Raw genomic sequence first — 22,627 nt, 5'->3', positions numbered from 1 at the left:
AACTTGAAGTTGAGTGCTTTTTCTTTATACAAAAGGGCTTCCAAAATTTATATTTTTTTTATCAATGACTAGATCTTGAAAGCCATACCTTTTCCGATGGCATTTATCCTGGGCTAATTGGTAGAGAGAGGGTGAACAGAAGAGAAGACATAGACACGCAGAGAAGAAAGTGACGTGAAAACAGAGGCAGAGATTGGAGTGATGTGAACACAAGCTCGGAAATATGTGGAGGCAACAGAAACTGGAAGAAGCAAGGGAGGATCCTCCCCTAGAGCCTTTCGATGAGGCAGACCCCCAGTGACACCTTGATTTTGAACTTCTGGCCTCCAGAACTGTTAGGGAATAAATTTTAATTGCTTTTAGCCACCAAGTTTATGGCAATTTGTTATAGCAGCCTTGTGAAGCTAATACAAACTTCGTATTAGATTAGAAACTTTGTATTCATTTCCTAGGACTCCCATAACAAATTACCACATATTTGGTGGTTTAAAATCACAGAAATTTATTCTCTCACAGTTCTGGAGGCCAGAAGTCAAAATCAAGGTATCAGCATGGCCACACTCTGTAGATGTTCTAGGGAGAATCTGCTCCCTGCCTCTTCCAGCTTCTGGCAGCAGAATACATTCCTTGGCTTCCTGGGTGTGGCTGCATCACTCCAATCTTTGCATCTGTCTTCATATCTCCTCTTCTTTGTGTCTATTCTAGTAAGTACAAAGTGCTGCATCTTCCGTGATGGAAGTGGCCCAAATTAACCAATCTACCACCAGGTAGCTGGCTGATCATTTGGGGAATGGTACCATAAGGAGACTCAGTGTTGGTCCCTGCTGCTGGTAGAGTAGGCACTCTGCAGTGGCCATAGCCAGGTCAGCCTTGGTGAGTGAATGTCCATGTTGTTGAGCCCATGCATAGCCTTCATCCCTGCCATCACGGCCATGGTATTACAGCATTCTTGCATTGCTATAAAGAAATACCTGAGGCTGGGTAATTTACAAAGAAAAGAAGTTTCCTTAGCTCATGGTTCTGAAGGCTGTACAAGCCTGGTGCCCGCATCTCCTTGGCTTCTGGTGAGGCCTCAGGAGCTTTTACACATGGCGGATGACAAAGTGGGAGCAGGCATATCACACAGCAAGTGTGGGAGCAAGAGAACAAAAGAGAAGGTGCCACATACTTTTAAACAAGCAGATGTCATGTAAACGCAGAGCGAGAACACATTTATCATCAAGGGCATGGTGCTAAACCATTCATGAGGGACTCATCCCCATGATCCAAACATCTCTCACTGGGCCCCACCGCTAACACTGAGGATTACATTTCAATATGAGATTTGGAGGAGACAAACATCTAAACCATAACAGCCACTTGCTCATGAGCCCATTGGACAATGACAGGAATGGCTGGGGGAAAGCCACTCATTGACATCCACAGAACTGGTCATCCTGTTGTTAAAATCCTCCTCTGCCTAGGTCACCATTTGGTGAGTGTCCATAAGGGACACAAATATCTTCACGATTTTCCATGTCTTACCTCAGAAGCCCCATCACCCTCTCTTTCACATCTCCTCCAGTACTTATCCCCCAGCTGATAGGACCATGTCCAGCAATATCTCTTCTCTCTGGTATTGATGGGTTAATGAGCAGATCTCACATAGGTAAAATTTCCAGATATCTAGAATTTAATCTTCTGTTAATTCTCCAATTATAACTAAAGTATTTCAGGTTGAAACTTTATTCAAGTGTAATTACTCACTTTAACCTTCTTAAACAGAATGTATATTACCTTTTCAAAAATAACTGAAATGTAATAAGATAAAAATGTATCTATAATCATTCCTACTTAATAACTTTACATGTTTATTTCTGCATTTTTCTAAGTCCTTGCCCCAAAGTGGACATAATTTTATACTGTAATAGCATAAAATAATTTTGCATTTGACATTTTTGATTTGGCATTAAACTATTGTTTATGTTTCTTTCGCTACTGCTTAAGAAAATGTGGGTGGTTGTAATAAATAAACCTGAAATGTAGGCAATTTTTATTGCCTTAAAACAATAGAATGTTATTTCTCACTCACACAATAGTCCAATGAGGATGTCCCTGGTGAGCAAAGACTCTTGTCTACCAAATGGGATGGGGACTCAGTTTCCTTCCCTCTTGTGACTCTGGCATTGCCTAGAGCCACATGATTACCTGTACTGAATCTGTAGAAACAGAAATAAGCAGTGTAGAGATGATATGTCTGTTTTCTGATATCCTCAGCCTAGAAGAAACACACATTACTTCTGTTCTTATTCTCATACTAGTTTATCACCCATTGTCCAAATGCACCATGTGGCCACACCTAGATGCAAGGGTGGGTTGGAAAATGTAGCCCCTGGCTGGGCAGCTGTTCCTCAGCATTGACTCTGTGCTATGGAAGGGCTTCCTAAGTTTTTGTGGACTGCTATCCCAGTCTCTCACCACTATACAATCTTCATAATTTTCCCTTTAAATGGCTGAGAGAAAATTTTGAACAAAAGCTACAAACATTTTTCAGATTCTTGATTCTCCAGACTTATTACTTGAGGGCAGTGACTAAATTATATTCAGTTCTATATCAGAAGGTTCTTCCATATTGCCGGTTTCATGGTAGATACTCAATAAAATGAGTTGAATGACTACATAAATTTTAGCAAGAGCATATGGAAAATAATTTATCATGACTTTGGGTAATACTATAGGTGTAATTATTGTCCTTTCTCTTTCCTGACTTGATTAATAGCACCACTATCCATTAAGTTATTAAAGGTAGAAAGCTGAGATTATTCTTGACTCCTTTTCTCACTGGTCCAGTATTAGTTATTTATTGCAGTGTAAGAAATTACCATGAAACTTAGTGGCTTAGTTGGGGCTTGATGGGGGTTGGAGGATCCACTGCAAGATGGCTCAGTCACTTGGCTGGCAAGGTGGTGCTGGCTGTTAGCCTCCCATCTGATCCTCCTCTTTCCACTCCTGCCACTCTTCAAGGTATTTTTTTCCAGAGCAGCCATTCATCATTCATTTATTTTTTCCCATTAATTAATTCAACAGATATTTATTGTATACTTACCATATGCCAGATTTGTTCTAGGTTCTTGGAATATAGCAGTGAAAAAAAAACAGTCCTTGAATCTTATATACAGTGGGGAAATAAACATATAATGTAGAAAATTAGATGGTAATATGTGTGAGCACATATATTTATTATTTCTCATCATTTCTGAGACAGGAGATGGATATTCTGGCTTGGGGACTCACATGAGGTCACAGTTACATGTTGGTATTGGTTTGGTCATATGAAGGCTTGGTGGGGGCTGGAGGATCCACTGTGAGATGGCTCAATCCCTTGGCTGGAAAGCTGGTGCTGGCTGTTGTTGGCAGGCCTTGCTTCCTCTTCACAGGGCTTCTTGAGTGTCTTCATGACATGGCGGCTGGCCTCTCCCAAAATAAGCTGTCCAAGAGAGCAGGGCAGAAGTGTCCATGCCATTTACGGCCTCACCATGGAAGTCACACACAATCACTTCTGCAATATATACTGATTACCCAGATCTGCATCGTTCAGTGTTGGAGGGGACCACAAAAAGGCAAAAATGCCAAAAGGCAAGGACCATTGGGGCCATTTTGGAGGCTATTTACCACATCCCCTCTATTCCATATTCCAGTCCACCTGCATATTCTGTTCATCCTCCTTCCAAAAATGTATCTCAAACCAAATGACTAATTTTCATTTCTGTTGGCTCTAGCCTAGTCCAAGACTCTATCAACACTCGACTTGAAGAGTCTCCCATCTGATATTCCTCTCTCTGCTCTTGCCCCCATTCAAGGTATTTCTCCCAGAGAAGCCATTCATCATGCATTCATTATTCTCCATTCATTAATTCAACAAATATTTATTGTACGCTTACCACATGCCAGATTTATTTTAGGTTCTTGGGATATAGCAGTGAAAGGTCCTTGGGCTTTACATACAGTGGGAAAATAAATAATATGGAAAATGTTAAAGGCAACATATGTGATCCAGAAAATTATAGCAGGGTGAAGGAAATAGGAAACAATAGAAAAGTTAGGGACTTCTGGCTATAGTATTATATAGGGCTGTCAAGGATGCTATCTCTGATTAGCTTACACTGAAACAGAAACCCAGAAGACAGTAGAAGGCAGGTATGTTAATATCTGGGCAACTATTGTAAGCAGAGGAAAAAGAAAATGCAAGGGCCCTGAGGCAGGATCATGTTTGGTATGTTTGAGGAATAGCTGTTCTGTTCCGTTGTGGCTGGAACAGAAGAAGGAGGGCGGGAGGGCGATGGAGAATGGTACATGATGGAGGTCAGATTATGTAGGGCCTTGTAGACTACAATGAAGACTTTGGCTTTGTTTTGAGTTGGTGGGGGACAAGGAAAGCTATTGGAATGTTTTAGTGACTTGATGTGACTTACTTTTTAATAGGACCATTTGGGCTGCTCAGCCCATGATGTTTAAAAATGCAATCAGGTCACTTCCACTGTTTAAAACCTTTCAATGGATTCTGGTTGTACTTAGAATAAAATCTAAGCTCCCTTAGCTATTATTATTATATTATTATTAAAATTGACGTCCTTTATAACAGCAGTCTAATTCCTTCCTAATATGTACCTCACTAGTAACTATTATTATTATTGTTTATTTGTTTATAATCTGTCTCCTCTACTTGAAAATATGTAGCCTGGGGATCTTGTGGATTTCCATACTAAATCATCCCAAGGCCACTCTGCTTTTGAGCTCTCTCTCTCTTTCTCTCTGTGTGTGCGTGTGTGTGTGTGTGTGTGTGTGTGTGTGTGTTTTGATCTCTTCTGTAATTTTTTTTCCCCTGATCTCGCTGATTGTTATATTTGGTCAGTGACTGACCTCTAGCAATGATGGTGCCAGGGCAACTTTGTTGTTGAACTGTATGTTAAGGTTTGTTTTGGCTTGTTGGTTATATCAGTACTTATCAAATGAATTATCTGGGAAGAGAGGAGAGGATCTTATTAAAATACAGGTTCTTATTCGGTAGGCCTTGGGTGGGCCTTGAGGTTCTGCATTTCTTTCTTTCTCTTTCTTTCTTTTTCTTTCTATTTCTTTCTTTCTCTCTTTTTTCTTTCTCTTCCTTTCTTTCTCTTTCTTTTTCTTTCTCTTTCTTTCTTTCCCTTTCTTTCTTTCCTTCCTTCCTTTCTTTCTTTCCTTCCTTCCTTCCTTTCCTTCCTTCCTTCCTTCCTTCCTTCAGAGTCTCACTCTGTAGCCAAGGCTGGAGTGCCGTGTTGCCATCTTAGCTCACTGCACCCTCTGCCTCCCAGGTTCAAGCAATTCTCCCACCTCAGCCTCCGGAGTAGCTGGGACTACAGGCGTGCACCACCATGCTCAGCTAATTTTTGTATTTTTAGTAGAAATAGGGTTTCACCACATTGGCCAGGCTGGTCTCGAACTCTGGAGCTCAAGTGATCTGCCCACCTCAGCCTCCCAAAGTGCTGGGATTTTAGGTGGAGCCACCATGCCCAGCTGAGGTTCTGCATTTCTATCAAGCTTGCAGGTGATGCCCATGCTGCCAGCCCTTTGAGTAACAAGGGGGCTTTATTACCGAGCTTGGCTGAACATTGGGATCATCTGTGGAGCTTTAAAACTACTAATGCTGGGCTCTCAACCCCAGAGATTGCAATATCATCAGTCTAGAATGCAGTTTGAGTACTAGGATTTTAAAAAGCTTCATAAGTGATTCTATTTTGTAGAAATATTGAGAACTACTAGATTGGATGATATTGAATCCAATTTTAAAACAAGGTGTGGCAATAAATGTTCTTCAGCGCTGTGTTGCTGACTTTTTAGAAAGTCAGTTTTGTAGCTCTAGAAAGAATCTGGCTGCATCCATGGATGACCTCCAGATCTCTGCTTAGCATGACTGGGTAATTTCTCCAATGTCTCCAGCACATGCTGTCACTTAACAGCAGAAAGAGAATTCCTACTTTCAGGAGAAAAGTCATTCCTGAAGATTACAGTTAAAATATGCCTACAGATGATGAGGTTGTAGTAAATCAGTCCCCTTGCTCTCTGAGCTTGTTCTAAGTTACAGGAAGCAGAAGAAGCAGAGAAGCACTCCATTTCTTTTTTCTTGTAATCTCTAGCATGTTCATATGCATAGTTTCTGAGTCAGTAGCAAACTAAGAACTTCTTGTGTGATTCAAGCTAACCCCTCGATTATCAGAAGCAGATGTTTCAAACGACTGAAGATCAGTGAGGCATATCCTATTTACAGGTTAATAATTGACTACTAGATGCAGGTGCACCAAATGGTCTTAGAGACATTAGATAGGAGAGACAATGTCAGTGCTCCCCCTACCCTGCCTCCCCTAATCTAAAGCCTACTCTGTTTCTTTTATCAAGTGATTGGCTGTATGTTAACAGAGCCTGGGGCACTTTCCTGTTGAAATGCCTTTAATCCCAAGCAACTGGATTGATTTTTTTTTTGGATGGTTTAGATTGGACGACTGATTATTGGACAGAATGGCATCTTGTCTACACCTGCGGTCTCCTGCATTATCAGGAAGATCAAGGCAGCTGGTGGAATCATTCTAACAGCCAGCCACTGCCCTGGAGGACCAGGGGGAGAGTTTGGAGTGAAGTTTAATGTTGCCAATGGAAGTATGTGGTTCAGCATATGCCTTAATAATCACGATTTCTTTCGTCTTATATTATTATAGTCTCACAGTGACCCTTTGATGATAGACAAGCAAGGTGCAGAGGACCTAGCTCAGAAAAATTTAGTGAGGTGCCCAAAGTGACCCAACAAAGAAGTGGCATGAAGGGCTCATGAACCCATTTGGGTGGTCTCTTGGTCCCCTGTACTCTTCAGCATAAACTATTGAATAGTTGATGCTTATCTGATATGGAAGGACTCTGAATTTTAACATTAAAACATACCCTGAAGGTCTTTGTCTAAATGACAATGACCCTCATTTTACACATGAACAAATCAAAGGCCTGAGAGGCTGAGTTACTGCTGAAGGCCACAGGGTTGATCAGGGTCAGATTAATGATTTTTAGCCCAAATCCTGGGCTGTCTTTTTCCTACAGTGTTGACTTTCTCTCAAAATCATAGAATTGTTTCACTTTTTCTTATATTCACAGCAATTTATAGTTTGGGGGTCCTTAGTGGAGGGGGTGGGATATATGTATGGAGTAAATTTCTTTTAAAAATTGAACACACAAAAAAATAGGGAGAATAAGAAATAGATAACATGTACCCATTATCTTGTTTTTCTATTTTGCTTATCTTTTTTTTCTGAAGAATTTTAAAGCAAATTATAGCACAAGAACATTTCACACCCAAATATTTTTGTATGCATCTCTTAAAAAGAAAGACACATTGCTGCATGACCGTGCTAACATACCTAACAATAATAACATTAATTCTCCAATATCACCTGAAAACTAATCTATAGTCAAATTTTTCAATAATCCCCAAAATATTATTATTTATAGCTGTTTTATTCAAATCAGGATACATCTAAGGATGCCATGCATTTGCTTGGCAAGTCTCTTAAATCTCTTTTAATCTAGAACGCTGAGTTTGCATGAATGTGGGTAGGAGCCAAATTTTAACCAGCAACAGTTACCATTATAAATTATTCCTCATCCCAGGCAAAGCAGTGCATTCTGAAGGGAAAACTTATTATCTATCCCTCCTTGTAGACGTTTTACACGTTATCCAAACAAGAAAGTGTATTCATGTTGAATATTTAAAAAACAATATTGTAACCACAAAGCAGAAAACTAAACCACCAAACCACAAAGGTAGACAACAATAGAGGAAGAAGAGAACAAATTATCTACAAAGTAACCAGAAAACAATTAGCAAAATGGCAGGAGTAAGTCTTTTACTATCAATAATAACCTTGCTGGTACATGGGTTAAACTGTCCAATCAAAAGATATAGAATGGCTGAGTGGATCAACAGCAAGATCCAACTAGATGCTGCCTACAAGAGACCCATTTTTAAACTTTAAGAATAGGCATATATTGAAAGTAAAGGGATAGAAGGAGATATTCCATGAAAACAGACAGTTACCAAAAGAGAGCAGGGATGCCTATACTTATATCAGATAAAACAGACTTCCAGTAAAAAGCTGTTCCAAGAGACAAAGAAGGTCATGATTTAATGATAAAGAGGTCATCTTATCAAGAGGACATAACAATTGTAAACATATATGCATCCAAAATTGAAGCACTTAAATATGTAAAGCAAATATTAGTGGACATGAAGGAGGAAATATACAGCAATATAACACTAATAGGGGACTTCAGTACTCCACTTGCAACAATGGAGAGATCAACCAGACAAAAAATTAACAAGACAACAATAAATTTGAACTATACTTTAGACCAAATGGGCCTACCAGACCTACATACATCCAACAACAGCAGAATATACATTCTTCTCTAGCATACATAGAACATTCTCCAGGATAGACCATATATTAGGCCACAAAATAAACCTTAACAAATTCAAAAAGATTGAAATCATGTCTAGTATTGTTTCCAACTACAATGGTGTGAAGCTAAAAATCAATAACATATTTACAAATATGTGGAAATTAAACAACATGCTTATGATGAACTAATGGGTCAAAGAAGAAATCAAGAGGGAAATTAAAAAATATTTTGAGATTAATGACAATGGAAACACAATGTATCAAAACCTACAGTATGCAGCAAAGTCAGTTCTAAGAGAGAAGTTTATAGCAATAAATGCCTAGATTAAGAAAGGAAAAAGATCTAAATAAGTAGACTAACACTATGCCCCAAGGAGCTAAAGAAAGAACAAACTAAACCCAAAGTGAGCAAAAGGAAGGAAATAATGAAGATCAGAACAGAAGCAAATAAAATGTAGTATAGTAAAACTATAGAAAATATAAATAAAATCAAAAGTTGGTTCTTTGAAAAAATAAAATCTACAAACTCCTAGCTAGATTCACTAAAAAAAGCAGACTCAAATAAATAAAATCAGAAATGAAAGTGGAGACATTGCAATAGATACCTCAGAAATAAAAATGGTCATAAGGGATTATTATGAACAATTTTATGCCAACAAATTGGAGGACCTAGAAGAAATGGATAACTTTGCTGCTACTCAGATACATTTTATTTCAAAAACATACACTAAGGTGTTGCTGTTGGATCTTTCCAAAAACGTATTCACACAGAACTTTCAATCACACTGAGCCATATTTGAACAATCTTTCAAGGTCAGCTCTGGCATAAGCTAACATTATACCATTTAACTCAGAAATTTCTTTAGTATTTGATTAATGGGTTTATGTTTGATATGTAATGTAATTTTCTAATGCTAAATCAAGTGGTAATTTTGTTAGTCAAGTTGATTTAGTGGCTTGGGAAGAAAGCTTTTAATGTTTCCCTAATTTTTCTTACCTTTGACATGATCCTTCACATGTCTTATTTTGCTTAGTGATTTTTCTTTTTTTTTTTTTTGAGACAGGGTCTTACTGTACCACCCAGGCTTGAGTGCAGTGGTGCGATCACAGCTCATTGCAGCCTTGACCTCCCAGACTCAAGCTATTCTTCCACCTCAGCCTCCCAAGGAGCTGGTACTACAGGCACATGCCACCAAACTTGGCTAATTTTTGTATTTTTTGTAGAGACAGAGTTTTGCCAAATTCTCAGGCTGGTCTGGAATTTCTGGGCTCAAGTAATCCTGCCTTGGCCTCCCAACATGCTGATATTACAGACATAAGCCACAGTACCTGGCCAGTTTTCTTTTTTAAAAAATCTATTGGTTATTAATTTGAAGCCTTCCTTTTCATAGCTGTGCTCCTTAATTGGGAGCAAATATGAATGGACCACAACTTAGCCAATTTTCTATATACGATCTTTGCCATCCTAATTTAAAGGAATATTAATTCTTTCTTTTCCTCTTTCATTCCACAAACCTGTATTGACTACATCTAAGTTCTAAATGGTGCACTGGATGTTGAAAAAGTTGATGATGAGCAAGAACAAAATTCCTCCTTTCAGGAGACTTACAGTTCAATATGGGAAATATAATTTGTTAAAATATAAAAGTGCAATTGTGTTACATGCTGTACAAAGTACATGTTGACATGTGAGTATATAATAAATGGGCTGGAGGCCAGAGGATTGCCAAAGAGAATGGGCCTCCTGCTAAGATGAAAAGTTGAACAGGGATTAGTTGGCGAAAGTGGAGGGACGATCCTTTCTAGGCAGGAGGAAGAACATGCGCAGAATCTCTGAGGTGTGATGCAACAAAGTCTATATAAAAAACTGAAGAAAGGTCTAATGTGGCTTAAATACAGAAGCTAGTAGGAGAGGAGTTGAAAAGAGGCTGGAGAAGTAGAAAGTGTCTGCATTCTGCAGGAACTTATATTGTATAAAAAGAATTTCTCTTTATTCTAAGTGCAATGTGAGTCATAGAACCCCACCCCTGAGGACTTTTGCAGTTTAAATAGCAATCTTGAGTAGTTTTCAAGTTTTTATTTTTTATAATTCTTCAGAATTCCTTTATTAAATAAACTCTTACATGAAACTCGAGATGGATGCATAGGTGGGTGGGCAGATGGATGGATGTATGGGTGGATGTTTGGATGAATGGGTGGGTGAATGGATGGGTTGGTGGGAGGGAGGGAGGCAAAACAATGGGAACAGTGTAGTTAAGCAGACACACCCTAGAGCCAGACTATAAAGGCTCGAATCCTTGCCTTGTCATTTACTAGCTGTGTGACCTTGAGTAGTCACTTAGACATTCAGCACTTCAGTTTCTCATCTGATGATGGGCATAGAAGTTGAAACCCATGTCATAGGAATATTGTGAGTACTGCATGAGTGAATGTATGTGAAGCATTTATGATGGCACCTGGGGCAGTGGGTACTCTGTAAATGTTTCCTATTATTATTATTATTTGAGACGGAGCCTCACTCTGTTGCCAGGCTGGAGTGCAGTGGTGCGATCTTGGCTCATGCAACCTCCACCTCCCAGGTTCAGGTGATTCTCCTGCCTCAGCCTCCCAAGTAGCTGGGACTACAGTCACACACCACCATGCCCAGCTACTTTTTGTATTTTTAGTAGAGAGAGGGTTTCACCATGTTGGCCAGGATTGTCTCGATCTCCTGACCTTGTGATCCAACCCCCTTGGCTTCCCAAAGTGCTGAGATTACAGGCGTGAGCCACTGCACCCAGCCTCCTGTTATTATTATTACTGCTGACTGAAGCTGGGGAGAATCTCCCCTGTCCCGACCAGTGCAATTCCTGAGACATCAGAGCTCCTGGGAAACATTGCTTTTAGGCCACTTAACTAGTTCCTTTTCTTATTTAATGGAGCAGATAATGAGGCCCAGAGAGAAGATATCACTTGCCCAGGCTCACACAAAGCCAGATTTTGAACCCAGGTCTCCTGGCTCTTGGGCTTTGTGATTCTCAGAGATCTTTCTGCATGTGATGAAAATCAAGGCAGTACATGAGGAATTTGAGAAGGTCCAGCAACCTGTGGCTCTGACCTTGACTGAGCTGCTCTCTCTGCTCCCGGACCCCTCCAGGATGGGTCCAGAGGCCTTCTGCTAATGAAGTAGCAACTCGAACTCTCTTCTGGAGCGGCGATGGAGGTGGATGAAGGCAGTGAGCTATGAGCTTAGTTCACACTTGGACCATGTCTTAAGAGCATAGGATACAAGGTGTGACCTGCAGTACATGCAAAGTGCGGTGATTAATTCACAGATAAGCCTTGTCAGCTTCCCCTCATACCCTCCCTCTCACTCTTGCTCTGACATATTAGAGCAACTGTCTCTCTCCTCTCCAGAAAGATAGGCAATCACAGGCAGTGGTGCCCCTCTGATATTTATGTGGGATCTCCAAGGTGATGGAGGAGAGAGGCCTTTAGTTTGTATCAAAACCAGAAGAACTGTTTATCTTCTATCAGGTGACAACCCTTCATTCCTTTACTTAACACATTGATTAGCATCTGCTATGTGGCCATGTGCTAGGCAGGGCCACTTTCTGAGTCCTGCGAAGTCAGTTGCATAGTGTCCTGCACTTGAAAGTGCCCCGCATTCGGTTTAACACTCTGCTGTCACATTAATAACGATATCTTTACACTTCTGTTTTGTCAGCGAAGTCCTGTAGGACAAGGGGGCATGCACAGGAGCAGAGGAGCCACATGTGATGTGTGTGGCCGCCGTTCCCTGCCGCCCCATTCACATAATCTTCTCCATGCCCCTGGGGAGCCATGCTGTGGGATGTGCAGGAAACTCAGCATGCTGTGAGTAGAGGCAGGGTTGTTAGTCAGTGACTGAGTGAGCGGGGCACTAACCAACTGGAGAGGCCTCACTTTCCACTGAAACCAGAATGTGCTTGTACACAGAAAGAAGGCAATGACATTTGTAGAGACACAAATGACTGAGGAGCTCTGTTGTATCCTCTTATTGGAGTTACTTCCCTGTGCTAACCGACCCCCGTGTTGAGATGACATGAAAGGAAATGGCAGGACACTATGGCCACAGTGCCCTGAGGGTGCCCAATCTCGTCTCAGAAGCTAAGCAGGGCCTGGCCTCGTTAGTACTTGTATGGAACAAGGAAAGGGGAAGAGAGAGCAGCCTATAGCTCCTGTCCTTTCAGTCCTTCCTTAGTGTCCATGATCCCAAGGTAGAGAGTGTTGCTGGAGTGTATGGGTGTCAGGAAGTGAGATAGAAAGAGCTGAGCTAGTTTTGTGCAGCGTATCTACTGTTTTAGCAAGAATGAAATACATACACATGGATGAGCTATGGAATGTGAACTGTGTAATTGTGTTGATTCTACATATGAAGTCAATGCTAATATTTTCATTTATACCTTGCATCCTACAATATAAAAACAAATGTTAAAAAGTCACGATAATTTAAATTTATTTTTTATTTTATTTTATCTTATTTTTTTTAGATGGAGTCTCGCTCTGTCACCCAGGCTGGAGTGCAATGGCATAATCTTGTCTGACTGCAACCTCTGCCTCCCACATTCAAGCCATTCTCCTGCCTCAGTCTCCCGAGTAGCTGGGATTACAGGCATCCGCCACCATGCCCAGCTAATTTTTTGTATTTTTAGTAGAGATGGGGTTTCACTATGTTGTCCAGGCTTGTCTCGAACTCCTGACCTCATGATCCACCCACCTCAGCCTCTCAAAGTGCTGGGACTACATGCGTGAGCCATTGCACCCAGCCTTAAATTTGTTTTTTAACTTAGCATGACATTAAATAGCAAATAAAAATACCATGACAAGTCAAGTGAGAGAGAACACAGAAGAAAGGAAAACACTGTATGTTTGAGCACCTTCAATGACACTTTTTCCTGCTCTTTGAACAGAAGCACTGCATTTTCATTTTGCCCTGGGCCTCATGTTACGTAGCTGCTCCTGGTGTTAGGTACCCGGACGCACCACAAACGAAACAGATTCATTCCCCACAGAGCTTATTAGTCTAGTGAGAGAAACATACTTTGAATAGTCCCAGAAATACATCATTATAAGATAAGTCTATGAAAGAAGTGTAGAGCATTCCTATTCTTGTCTCTGAACAGGGCAGACTTCTTGGAGGAAGTGAAATTTGAACTGCGATGTGAAGAATGAGCAGGAGTTAGGTGAAGATGAGAGAAGGAGTGTTGCAAACACAGGTCAGTCTGTGCAAAGGCCCTGAGACACAAGGAGCCTAGAACCACAGCTCGAAGACAACTGTCTGGCTGGGGCATGGCTCATCTTACAGATCACATTAAGGAACAAATAATTATGTTAAGAGTTATGGGCTGCCATTAAGGATTTGGATAAGAGAGTCTTACAATCACATCTGTGTTTTCGAAAGGCCTGACACTGATTGGTACATGGAGTACAGCCTGAAGGGAACAAGACTTGTTAGAAAGGAAGCTATTGGCTGGGTGTGGTGGCTCGCACCTGTAATCCCAGCACTTTGGGAGGCTGAGGTGGGCAGATTACTTGAGGCCAGGAGTTCGAGATCAGCCTGGCCAACACGGTGAAACCCCGTCTCTACTAAAAATACAAAAATTAGTGGGTTGTGGTGGTGAGCACCTATAATCCCAGCTGCTTGGGAGGCTGAGGCAGGAGAATTGCTTGAACCTGGGAGGCTGAGGTTGCAGTGAGCCTAGACTGCGCCACTGCACTCCAGCCTAGGTGACAGAGACTTCCTTTCCAAAATAAAAAAAAATAAGAAAGAAAGAAGAAAGACAGAAAGGAGGCTATTGCAGTAATGCAAGTGAGAGACCATGGTGGCTCAGGCAATGGTGGAGATGGAGGAATTTGGGGGAATTGATTGGGTTCAAGAAATAGGCAGGAGGAAACACGATGGATTGGGTGGGAGTAGGGAAACAGATGAGAAGAGGTATCAGGAAAGCTGCCTAGGTTTCTGGTCTGTGCCACTGTGTGGATGATGAGAGAATGTGTCAGTGGTGGAGGCCAAGGTCTGAAAGTGGAGGGGGGAAGAGTGAGAGAGAAAATTGTAAGTTTACCTTTATGTTCAGCTGAGGTCCTTTCGAAACATACAAGCAGCAGTATGAAGAATTCCATTGATATATTTGTCCGGAGCCCAGAGTGAGGTTTAAATAAGAAGAAATAAACTCGCTAGTAAAAATTGCAGACACACAAAAGGCTTGAACAGGCACTTCACAAAATAGATTTTCCAAATGACCAATAAACACATAAGTACTCAACATCATTAGCCATTAGAAAAATGCAAGTTAAAACCACAATGAGATACCATTTCACACTAGAATGACTAAAATTTTAAAAGACTGACAATGCTAAATGTTCCCAGGATGCAGAACAACCAAAACCCTCATATATTATGGGGGACATGGAAAATTGTACAACTCCTTTGGAAAACAGGTAGTTTCTACAGAATTTCAATATATACATACGATACAACTCAGCCATTGCATTCCTATTTACCCAACAGAAATAAAATCGTTTGTCTACTGAAAAATTTGCAAAATAATGTTCATTGCGGCTGTAGCCATTATAACCCTCAAACGGAAACAACCCAATGTGCATGGATTGTGAATAGATGACAAATGGTGGTCCATCTATACAATGGAATATTGTTCTTCAACAGAAACAAACTACAGGTCCATGTAACAACATGATGAGTGAAAGAAGTCAGATGTAAAAAAGTACATATGTATGATGCAATTTATACGACACTCTAGGCAAAACTAATCCTTAGTGATGAAATCAGATCTGAGGTTGCCTGGGGCAGAGATGGGGGTAGCTGACTGCAAGGAGGTGTGGGGAGGGTTGTGAATTTTGGGGAGTGATGGAGCTGCTCTGTATCTCAATTGTGATGTGGTTACACAACTGTATGCATTTGTCAAAACTCACAGAACTACACTCTAAAACGTATACATTTTACTGCATGTAAATCTTACCTTAATTAAAAATTAAAAAAATTGAAGATGTGGATTTAGGTAAGATTCACTAAGTGATAAAGATAGAGTTGAGTTACAAGAGAATTGTTATCTCCATCTTGCATGGGAGAAAAATGAAGCTCAGAGAAGTGAAGTGGCTTCCCAAGATCACACAGCTACTAAGTAGCACAGCTGGGGCTCAAAACCAGAGCCATGTGATCAGATGGCCCATATTCTTTTTGTTCCCTACCATCAACCAAGCTCAGGCCCATGGCTGAGCATGATGGCCAAGCAGGGAGGAGGGTCAGCTCCTCTTCAAGGAAGAAAACAGCATGCTGTTCTTTATATATGTAAATGATGTTCTGTTCCTCACCCATCACCACTAACCCTAACCCTAACCCTAACCCTAATCCTATAATATATATATATATGTTATATATATATATAATTCACTTGTCTGTTTTTAGACACATAGGTTGATTCCATATCTGATTATTAGAAATAGTGCTACAGTAAACATAAGAGTGCAGATATTTTTCAAACACAATGATTTCATTTCCTATGGATATATACCCAGTAGTGGGATTGCTGGGTTATGTGATCGAATGATTTTTTTTTTTGTTTTTTTTTTTTTTATTTTTTAGCGAACTTCTATAAAGTTTTGCTTAATGGTTGTACTAGTTTACAATCCCATCAACAGTGTGTAAGTGTTCCCTTTTCTCCACTTCCTTGCCAACTCTTGTTATCTTTTACCTTTTTGGTAATAGCCACTCTAATGGGTGAACTGGTATCTCATTGTGGTTTTGATTTGCATTTCCCTGATGGTTAGTGATGTTGAACATGATTTTATTATATATTCGTCTTGACCATTTCTATATTTTCTCTTGTGGCATGTCTTTTAGTTTATTTTGTCCTTTTTTTTTTTTTTTGAGAAGGAGTCTTGCTCTGTTGCCCAAGCTGGAGTGCAGTGGTGCAATCGGGGCTCACGGCAACCTCCATTTCCCTGGTTCAAGCAATTCCCCTGCCTCAGCCTGCTGAGTAGCTGGGGTTACAGGCACATGCCATCATGTTTGGCTAAATTTTTATATTTTTAGTAGAGAAATGATTTCACCATATTGGTCAGGCTGGTCTCAAACTCCTGACCTCAGGCAATCCACCTGCCTCAGCCTCCCAGTTTTGCCCATTTTTAAATAAGTTATTTATGTTTTTGCTGTTGAGTTGTTTAAGTTTCTTATATAATCTGGGCATTAACTCCTTAGCAGATGTATAGTTTGCAAATATTGTATCCCATTCTGTAAGTTGTTTTTTCACTCTGTTAAGTTTCCTTTGCTGTGCAAAAGCATTTTAGTTTGATGAAACCCCATTTATCTATTTTTGCTTTTGTTGCCTGTGCTTTTGACGTCTCATTTAAAAAATCCTTGTACAACCCAAAGTTATAGAGAATTTCCCACATGTTATCTTCCAGTAGTTTTTCATAGTTTTCAATCTTACCTTTAGGTCTTTAATCGCATTTGAGTTGATTTTTGTATAAGGTAAAACATAGGGGTCTAATTTCATTATCCCACATTAGATATCCGATCTTCTCAGTACCATTTAATGAAGAGACTGTCTTTACCCCTGTGTGTGCTCTTGACTCCTTTTTTGAAAATCGGTTGACTTTAGGTATGAGAATTTATTTCTGAGCTGTATATTCTCTTCCATTGGTCTATGTGTTTGCTTTATGGCAGTGCCATGCTGTTTTGCTTACTATGGCTTTGTAGTATATTTTGAAGTCAGGTAGTGTGGTGCCTCCAGCTTTGTTACTTTTGCACAGGATTGCTTTGGTTATTTGGGGTCTTTTCTGGTTTCATACAAATTTTAGGGTATTTTTTTCTATTTCTCTGAAGAATTTCATTGGTATTTTGATAGGGATTGCATTGAATCTGTAGGACATTTTGTTAGTATGGTCATTTCAATAGTATCAGTTCTTCCATTCCATGAGTATATAATGTCCATTTTTTGTGTATCATAAATTTTTCCATCACTGTGTTATAGTTTTCATTGTAGAGATCTTTCACGACCTTGATTACATTTATCTGCAGATTTCTTGGTAGCTATTGTAAATGGAATTCCTTTCTTGATGACTTTTTCAGATAGTTCACTATTAGTGTATAGAAACACCACTGAATTTTCTGTGTTGATTTTGTATACTACAACTTTACTGAATTTATTTATTATTTCTAGTAGTTTTTGGTCAAGTCTTTAGGGTTCTCACTCTATATAAGTATATATAGAAAGAACCCTAAAGAGAGAGAGATCATATATATCTATATGATCATATATATAGATGTATACATATGTATGTGAGATCACATTTTCTACAAACAGAAACAATCTGACTTCCTTCTTTCCAGTTTGGATCCCTCTTATTTATTTCTTTTGTCGAATTGCTCTGGCTCTGACCTCCAGTACTATGCTAAATAGAAGTGGTAGAAGTTGACATCCTTGTCTTCCTCCATATCATAGAGGAAAAGCATTTAACTATTCACCATAAATAAGATGTTAGCTGTGGGTTTGTCACATATGGCCTTTACTGCATTGAGGTACACTCCTATACCTACTTTCTTGACAGTTTTTATCATAAAGGAATGTTGACTTTTGTCAAGTGTTCTTTTTGCATCTGTTGAAATGATCACATGGTTTTTGTTTTTCTTTCTATTGTGGTGGTGTATCATATTTACTGATTTGTGCATGTTAAGCCATCCTTTCATCCCTGGGATGAATCCCACTTGATTATAGTGAATACTCTTTTTAGTGTGCTGTCGAAGTCAGTTCACTTGTATCTTGTTGAGAATTTTTGTATCTATGTTCTTCAGGAATATTGGCCTGTTATTTTCATTTTGTGCGTGTCTTTGTCTGGTTTTAGAATCAGGATATTGCGAGCCTCATAAGATGAGTATGGAAGTATTCCTTCCTCGTTACTTTTGTGGAAAAGTTTGTGGAGAATTGGTAGTTATTCTTTAACTGTTTGGTAGAATTCAGCAGTGAAGACATCAGGTCCTGGGTGTTGGTTGTTGTTGTTGTTGTTTTGATGGAAGATGTTTTATATCATTATTGATGTGTTCAGATGTTATATTTCCTCACAATTTAATCTTGGTAGTTGTATGTGTGCAGAAATTTATTCATTTTATTCTACATTATCAAATTTGTTGGCATATAGTTATGAGTAATGTCTTACAATCCCTTATATTTCTGTGGTGTATCAGTTGTAATGTCTCCTTTTTCATCTTTTATTTATTTGAATTTTCTCTTTTTGTCTTAGTTTAGCTAAAGGTTTGTCAGTTTTACCTTTACACTTTGTCTTATTTATCTTTTGAAATATTTTTTAGTGTCTGTTTCATTTATATCTGCTGTGAGCTTTATTATTTCCTTCCTTCTACCAATTTTGGGTTTAGTTTGTTTTTGATGTTCTAGTTACTTGAAGTGTATAATTTTGCTTTGTGATTTGAAAATCTTTCTTCTTTTTTGGTGTAGGCTTTTATTGCTATAAATTTCCCTCTTAGAACTGCTTTTGCTACGTTCCATAGGTTTGGGTATGTTGGATTTTCATTCTTACTTGTCTCAGTGACTTTTGAAATTTTCCTATTAATGTCTTAATGAGACCTATTGATTTCTTGGGTGCATGCTATTTAATTTCCATGTTTTTATAAAATTTCCAAGGGCTTTCCTGTTGTTGATTTCTGGCTTTATATCACTGTAATCAGAAAAGATACTTCATATGATATCTGTCTTCTTAAGTTTGTTAAGACTTATTATGTGTCATAATGTATGATTGGTCCTAGAGAATGTTTGGTGTACAGTTGAGAATAATTTGTATTCTGCAGCTGTTGGATGATGTATTTGTCTGTTTTCATACTGCTGATAAAGACATACCCGAGACTGGGTAATTTACAGAGAAAAAGAGGTTTAGTGGACTCATAGTTCCACGTGGCTGGGGAGGTCTCCCAATCATGATGGAAGGCGAAAGGCACATCTTACATGGTAGCAAACAAAATAGAATTGAGAACCAAGTGAAAGGGTTCCCCCTTATAAAACCATCAGATCGTGTTAGACGTATTCACTACCACAAGAACACTATGGGGGAAACCGCCCCCATGATTCAATTATCTCCTACTGATTCCCTCCCACAACATGTATGAATTATGGGAGCTATAATTAAGATGAGATTTGGGTGGGGATATACAGCCAAACCATATCAGGTGAGATCTTTTTTACCTGCTAGGTCCATTTGGTCTATGGTATAGTTTGAGTCTGTCATTTTTTGGTTGATTTTCTCTTCATATAATCTGTCCATTTTTAAAGTGGAGTGTTGAAATTTCCTACTAATATTGTATTGCAGTCTATCTCTACCTTTAAATCTAATATTTGCTTTATATATCTGGTTGTTCTGGTGTTGGGTACATATATAGTTACACCTAAGTAATATATATGTTATGTCCTCTTATTGAATTGGGCCTTTTATCATTTCATTATACAGTGACATTCTTTTTTATATAGTTTTTTTATTTAAAGCTTTTTAAAATATGACATGACTGTGGCTACTCCTGCTTGCTTTTCATTTGTTTGCATAAAATATATTTTTCCATCTCTTCACTTTCAGTCTATTTGTCTTTAATAGTGAGGTAAGTATCATGTAGGCAGCATATAGGTGGGTTTTGCTATCTGAATCCATTTATCCACTTTATATCTTTTAATTAGAGTTTAATCCACTTCTATTCAAGTTTATTATTGATAAATTAGGACTTCCTTCTACCATTTCATTAGTTGTTTTTTAGATTACTTGTTCACTTCTTCCTTTCTTATTCTTTATCTCTCTAGTTTGGTGGTTTTCTGTGGTGCTAAGCTTTGTTTCTTTTCCCTTTTTGTGTGTGTGTGTGTGTATCTGCTGTAATTTATTTCTTTCTGGTTAGTGAAACTAACCTACAGAGTCCTGTATTTGTAACAGACTATTTTACACTGATAACAACTTAACTTCTGTCACATAAAAATACTCTTGACTTCTCCCCCCCACACACACAATTTATATTTTTGTTACCTTACATTGCATCTTTATGAATGGTAGACTCCATGGAACATAGGATCTATGTCACAACTAAATAAATTATTTAATGGCAGCATTAAAGCAGCCCAAAGAATGTGAAAAACTGGTGTGGGTGTATTTAACTTTTTAAAAACTATGTTTCATAATGTTTTCATTAAAAAGTCTTTATCAGTTTGCTAATGCCTAATTTTTACAACCAGCCACCATAGATTTTACAGGATAAATATATTATTTCAGTAGTAATTGAAGCAGAATTTTTGTTGCTCTTCTTACCCTTAGAGATTGTGTATTATCCTCAGAGGTAATTCTTTGATTTTTTTTCTTTTCATGTTGTTACACATAGTTACCAACAATCAATGTGAGAATAACCTTTGAATATTTTCAAGAATTAAGATTTGTTTATACAGCTGCACAATTAGACAACCAACACTCTTGGGTCTTTACCTCTCAGCATACACCTGATTATTAACTTAAAGGTATGATGGGAAAAGTATCAATTTTTCTTGGTCACCTAGATTTAGAAATATGTAATAACCATAAGCTTGGGTCTGCTTCTTCAGAAGCCTAGGAAGTGGAGTGATGGTTCTCTGAAGAGGCTGGAAACAAAGTATGTGTTTCCAGAAGGCTTAATAGAATATGTTGAGACATAGGCCATTAACACAAAAGTGAAAGAAATGCAAAAAAAGTATGAAAGTAAGGATTTGAGAAGGGAAATTTTATTTTTAAGTCTAAGATTCCTATGAATTATATGAAAGTAAATGTCCTATCCTTAAAATTAGCCAAAGGAAGCACTTTACTTATCAATATGATATGACTTTTCATACTCTTATCTAAAGATATCCTAAACTAAGATCCAGTTTTCTAAGAAAAGACCTTTTACTCATGCTTTAAAGCATGTTAGAGGATTCCTACCACATCACATCATGTTGTTTACATGTATGATTTAAACCATTTATTCTTCAACTCACTGGTTCCTTAGGCTTCTTATCTTTCCTTGCACGCTTAGATAGTTTTATGTAAAATTGATTTTTAGAAGTTTAGTTGCTGGGTGTAGTGGCTGTCACCTGTAAACCCAGTACTTTGGGAATTCAAGGCAGGTGGATTGCTTGAGTCTTGGAGTTTGAGGCCTGCCTGGGAAAGATGACAAACCCCATTTGTACAAAAATAAAAATATTAGCTGGATATGGTGGCACATGCCTGTGGTCCCAGCTACTCCAAGGCTGAGGTGGGAGGATGGCTTGAGTCCGAGAGGCAGAGGTGTGAGCCAAGATCATGCCCTGCTCTTCAGCCTGGGCAACGAAGCCAGACCCTGTTTCAAAAAAAAAAAAATCTAGTGAGATTTGATTTCTATTTCTATGTGATTCAAAACTAGGAGAGCTTCAAGGCTAATGACTATTAAAAAATGGCCATTGCTACTTGCATTTTCTATGAAGCCAGCATACACAGCAACGTGCAATGTGCAACCTAAAAACCAAGCTATTTAATATGTAGCTTAGATTTCAGGTTTGATTGTCTTTGAGGTTTGATTATTGCAGAGATCAATTGCCAGACCAAATATAGACTAATTCTGTATTTGGTCTTTTTATCATATGAAACATCCCAGCCTTGGGTATAAATTAAGAGCAAATACGGATGTCCTTGTCAGGTGGTTGCTTCTCTGCACCTCCCGTAGGTGGCCAGTGATCTAAGACCATCAAGAGAGGAGAAGTCACAATAGTATCTTAGATGGTGTTAAATTACATTACAGTAACTCATGAACTCTGTCAGTGAGCTTGCATCATTGCTGGAGCATACCTCTTAGAATCCAAGGGATGAAAAGCAGGTACAAATAAATTGTGTATTGAGTGGCTTTCAGACTGCACTAGAATTAATTTTGTTTCAATGTTGAAATGTTGTCATGGAAGAAGTCCTAGATTCCACATGAGCTTATACACTGAGAGTTCACAATGAGATGCAGCATTATTTTTAACTATAATCTAGGTAATGTGAGGAACTGGAGAAAGCAGAATAGATTCTTAGGAAGTAGAAATAAAGAGAGAGCTCATCTAAATTACAAATGATTTTTTTGTGTAGGCTTTAGCTGGTTTTATAGGAGACTACAAGGTACAAACTGA

At 38.8% G+C, this 22,627-nt stretch overlaps 1 protein-coding gene across 1 annotated transcript in view; it reads left to right on the top strand.

The window, feature by feature from the left end:
• The window catches only part of LOC134809653 (phosphoglucomutase-like protein 5), a 34,104-nt gene extending 15,668 nt beyond the window's left edge, over window positions 1-18,436 (top strand). The window contains exons 3-4 of the mRNA XM_063807472.1: window positions 6,504-6,666; window positions 18,339-18,436. Coding sequence (XP_063663542.1) covers window positions 6,504-6,666; window positions 18,339-18,436 — 261 coding nt within the window. The remainder of the gene's footprint in view (window positions 1-6,503; window positions 6,667-18,338) is intronic.
• The last annotated feature ends 4,191 nt before the right edge of the window (window positions 18,437-22,627 follow it).

Source organism: Pan troglodytes, chromosome 2, assembly GCF_028858775.2.
Source record: "Pan troglodytes isolate AG18354 chromosome 2, NHGRI_mPanTro3-v2.0_pri, whole genome shotgun sequence".
Taxonomy (NCBI): domain Eukaryota; kingdom Metazoa; phylum Chordata; class Mammalia; order Primates; family Hominidae; genus Pan; species Pan troglodytes.
This window is presented reverse-complemented; position numbering and strand designations above follow the sequence as displayed.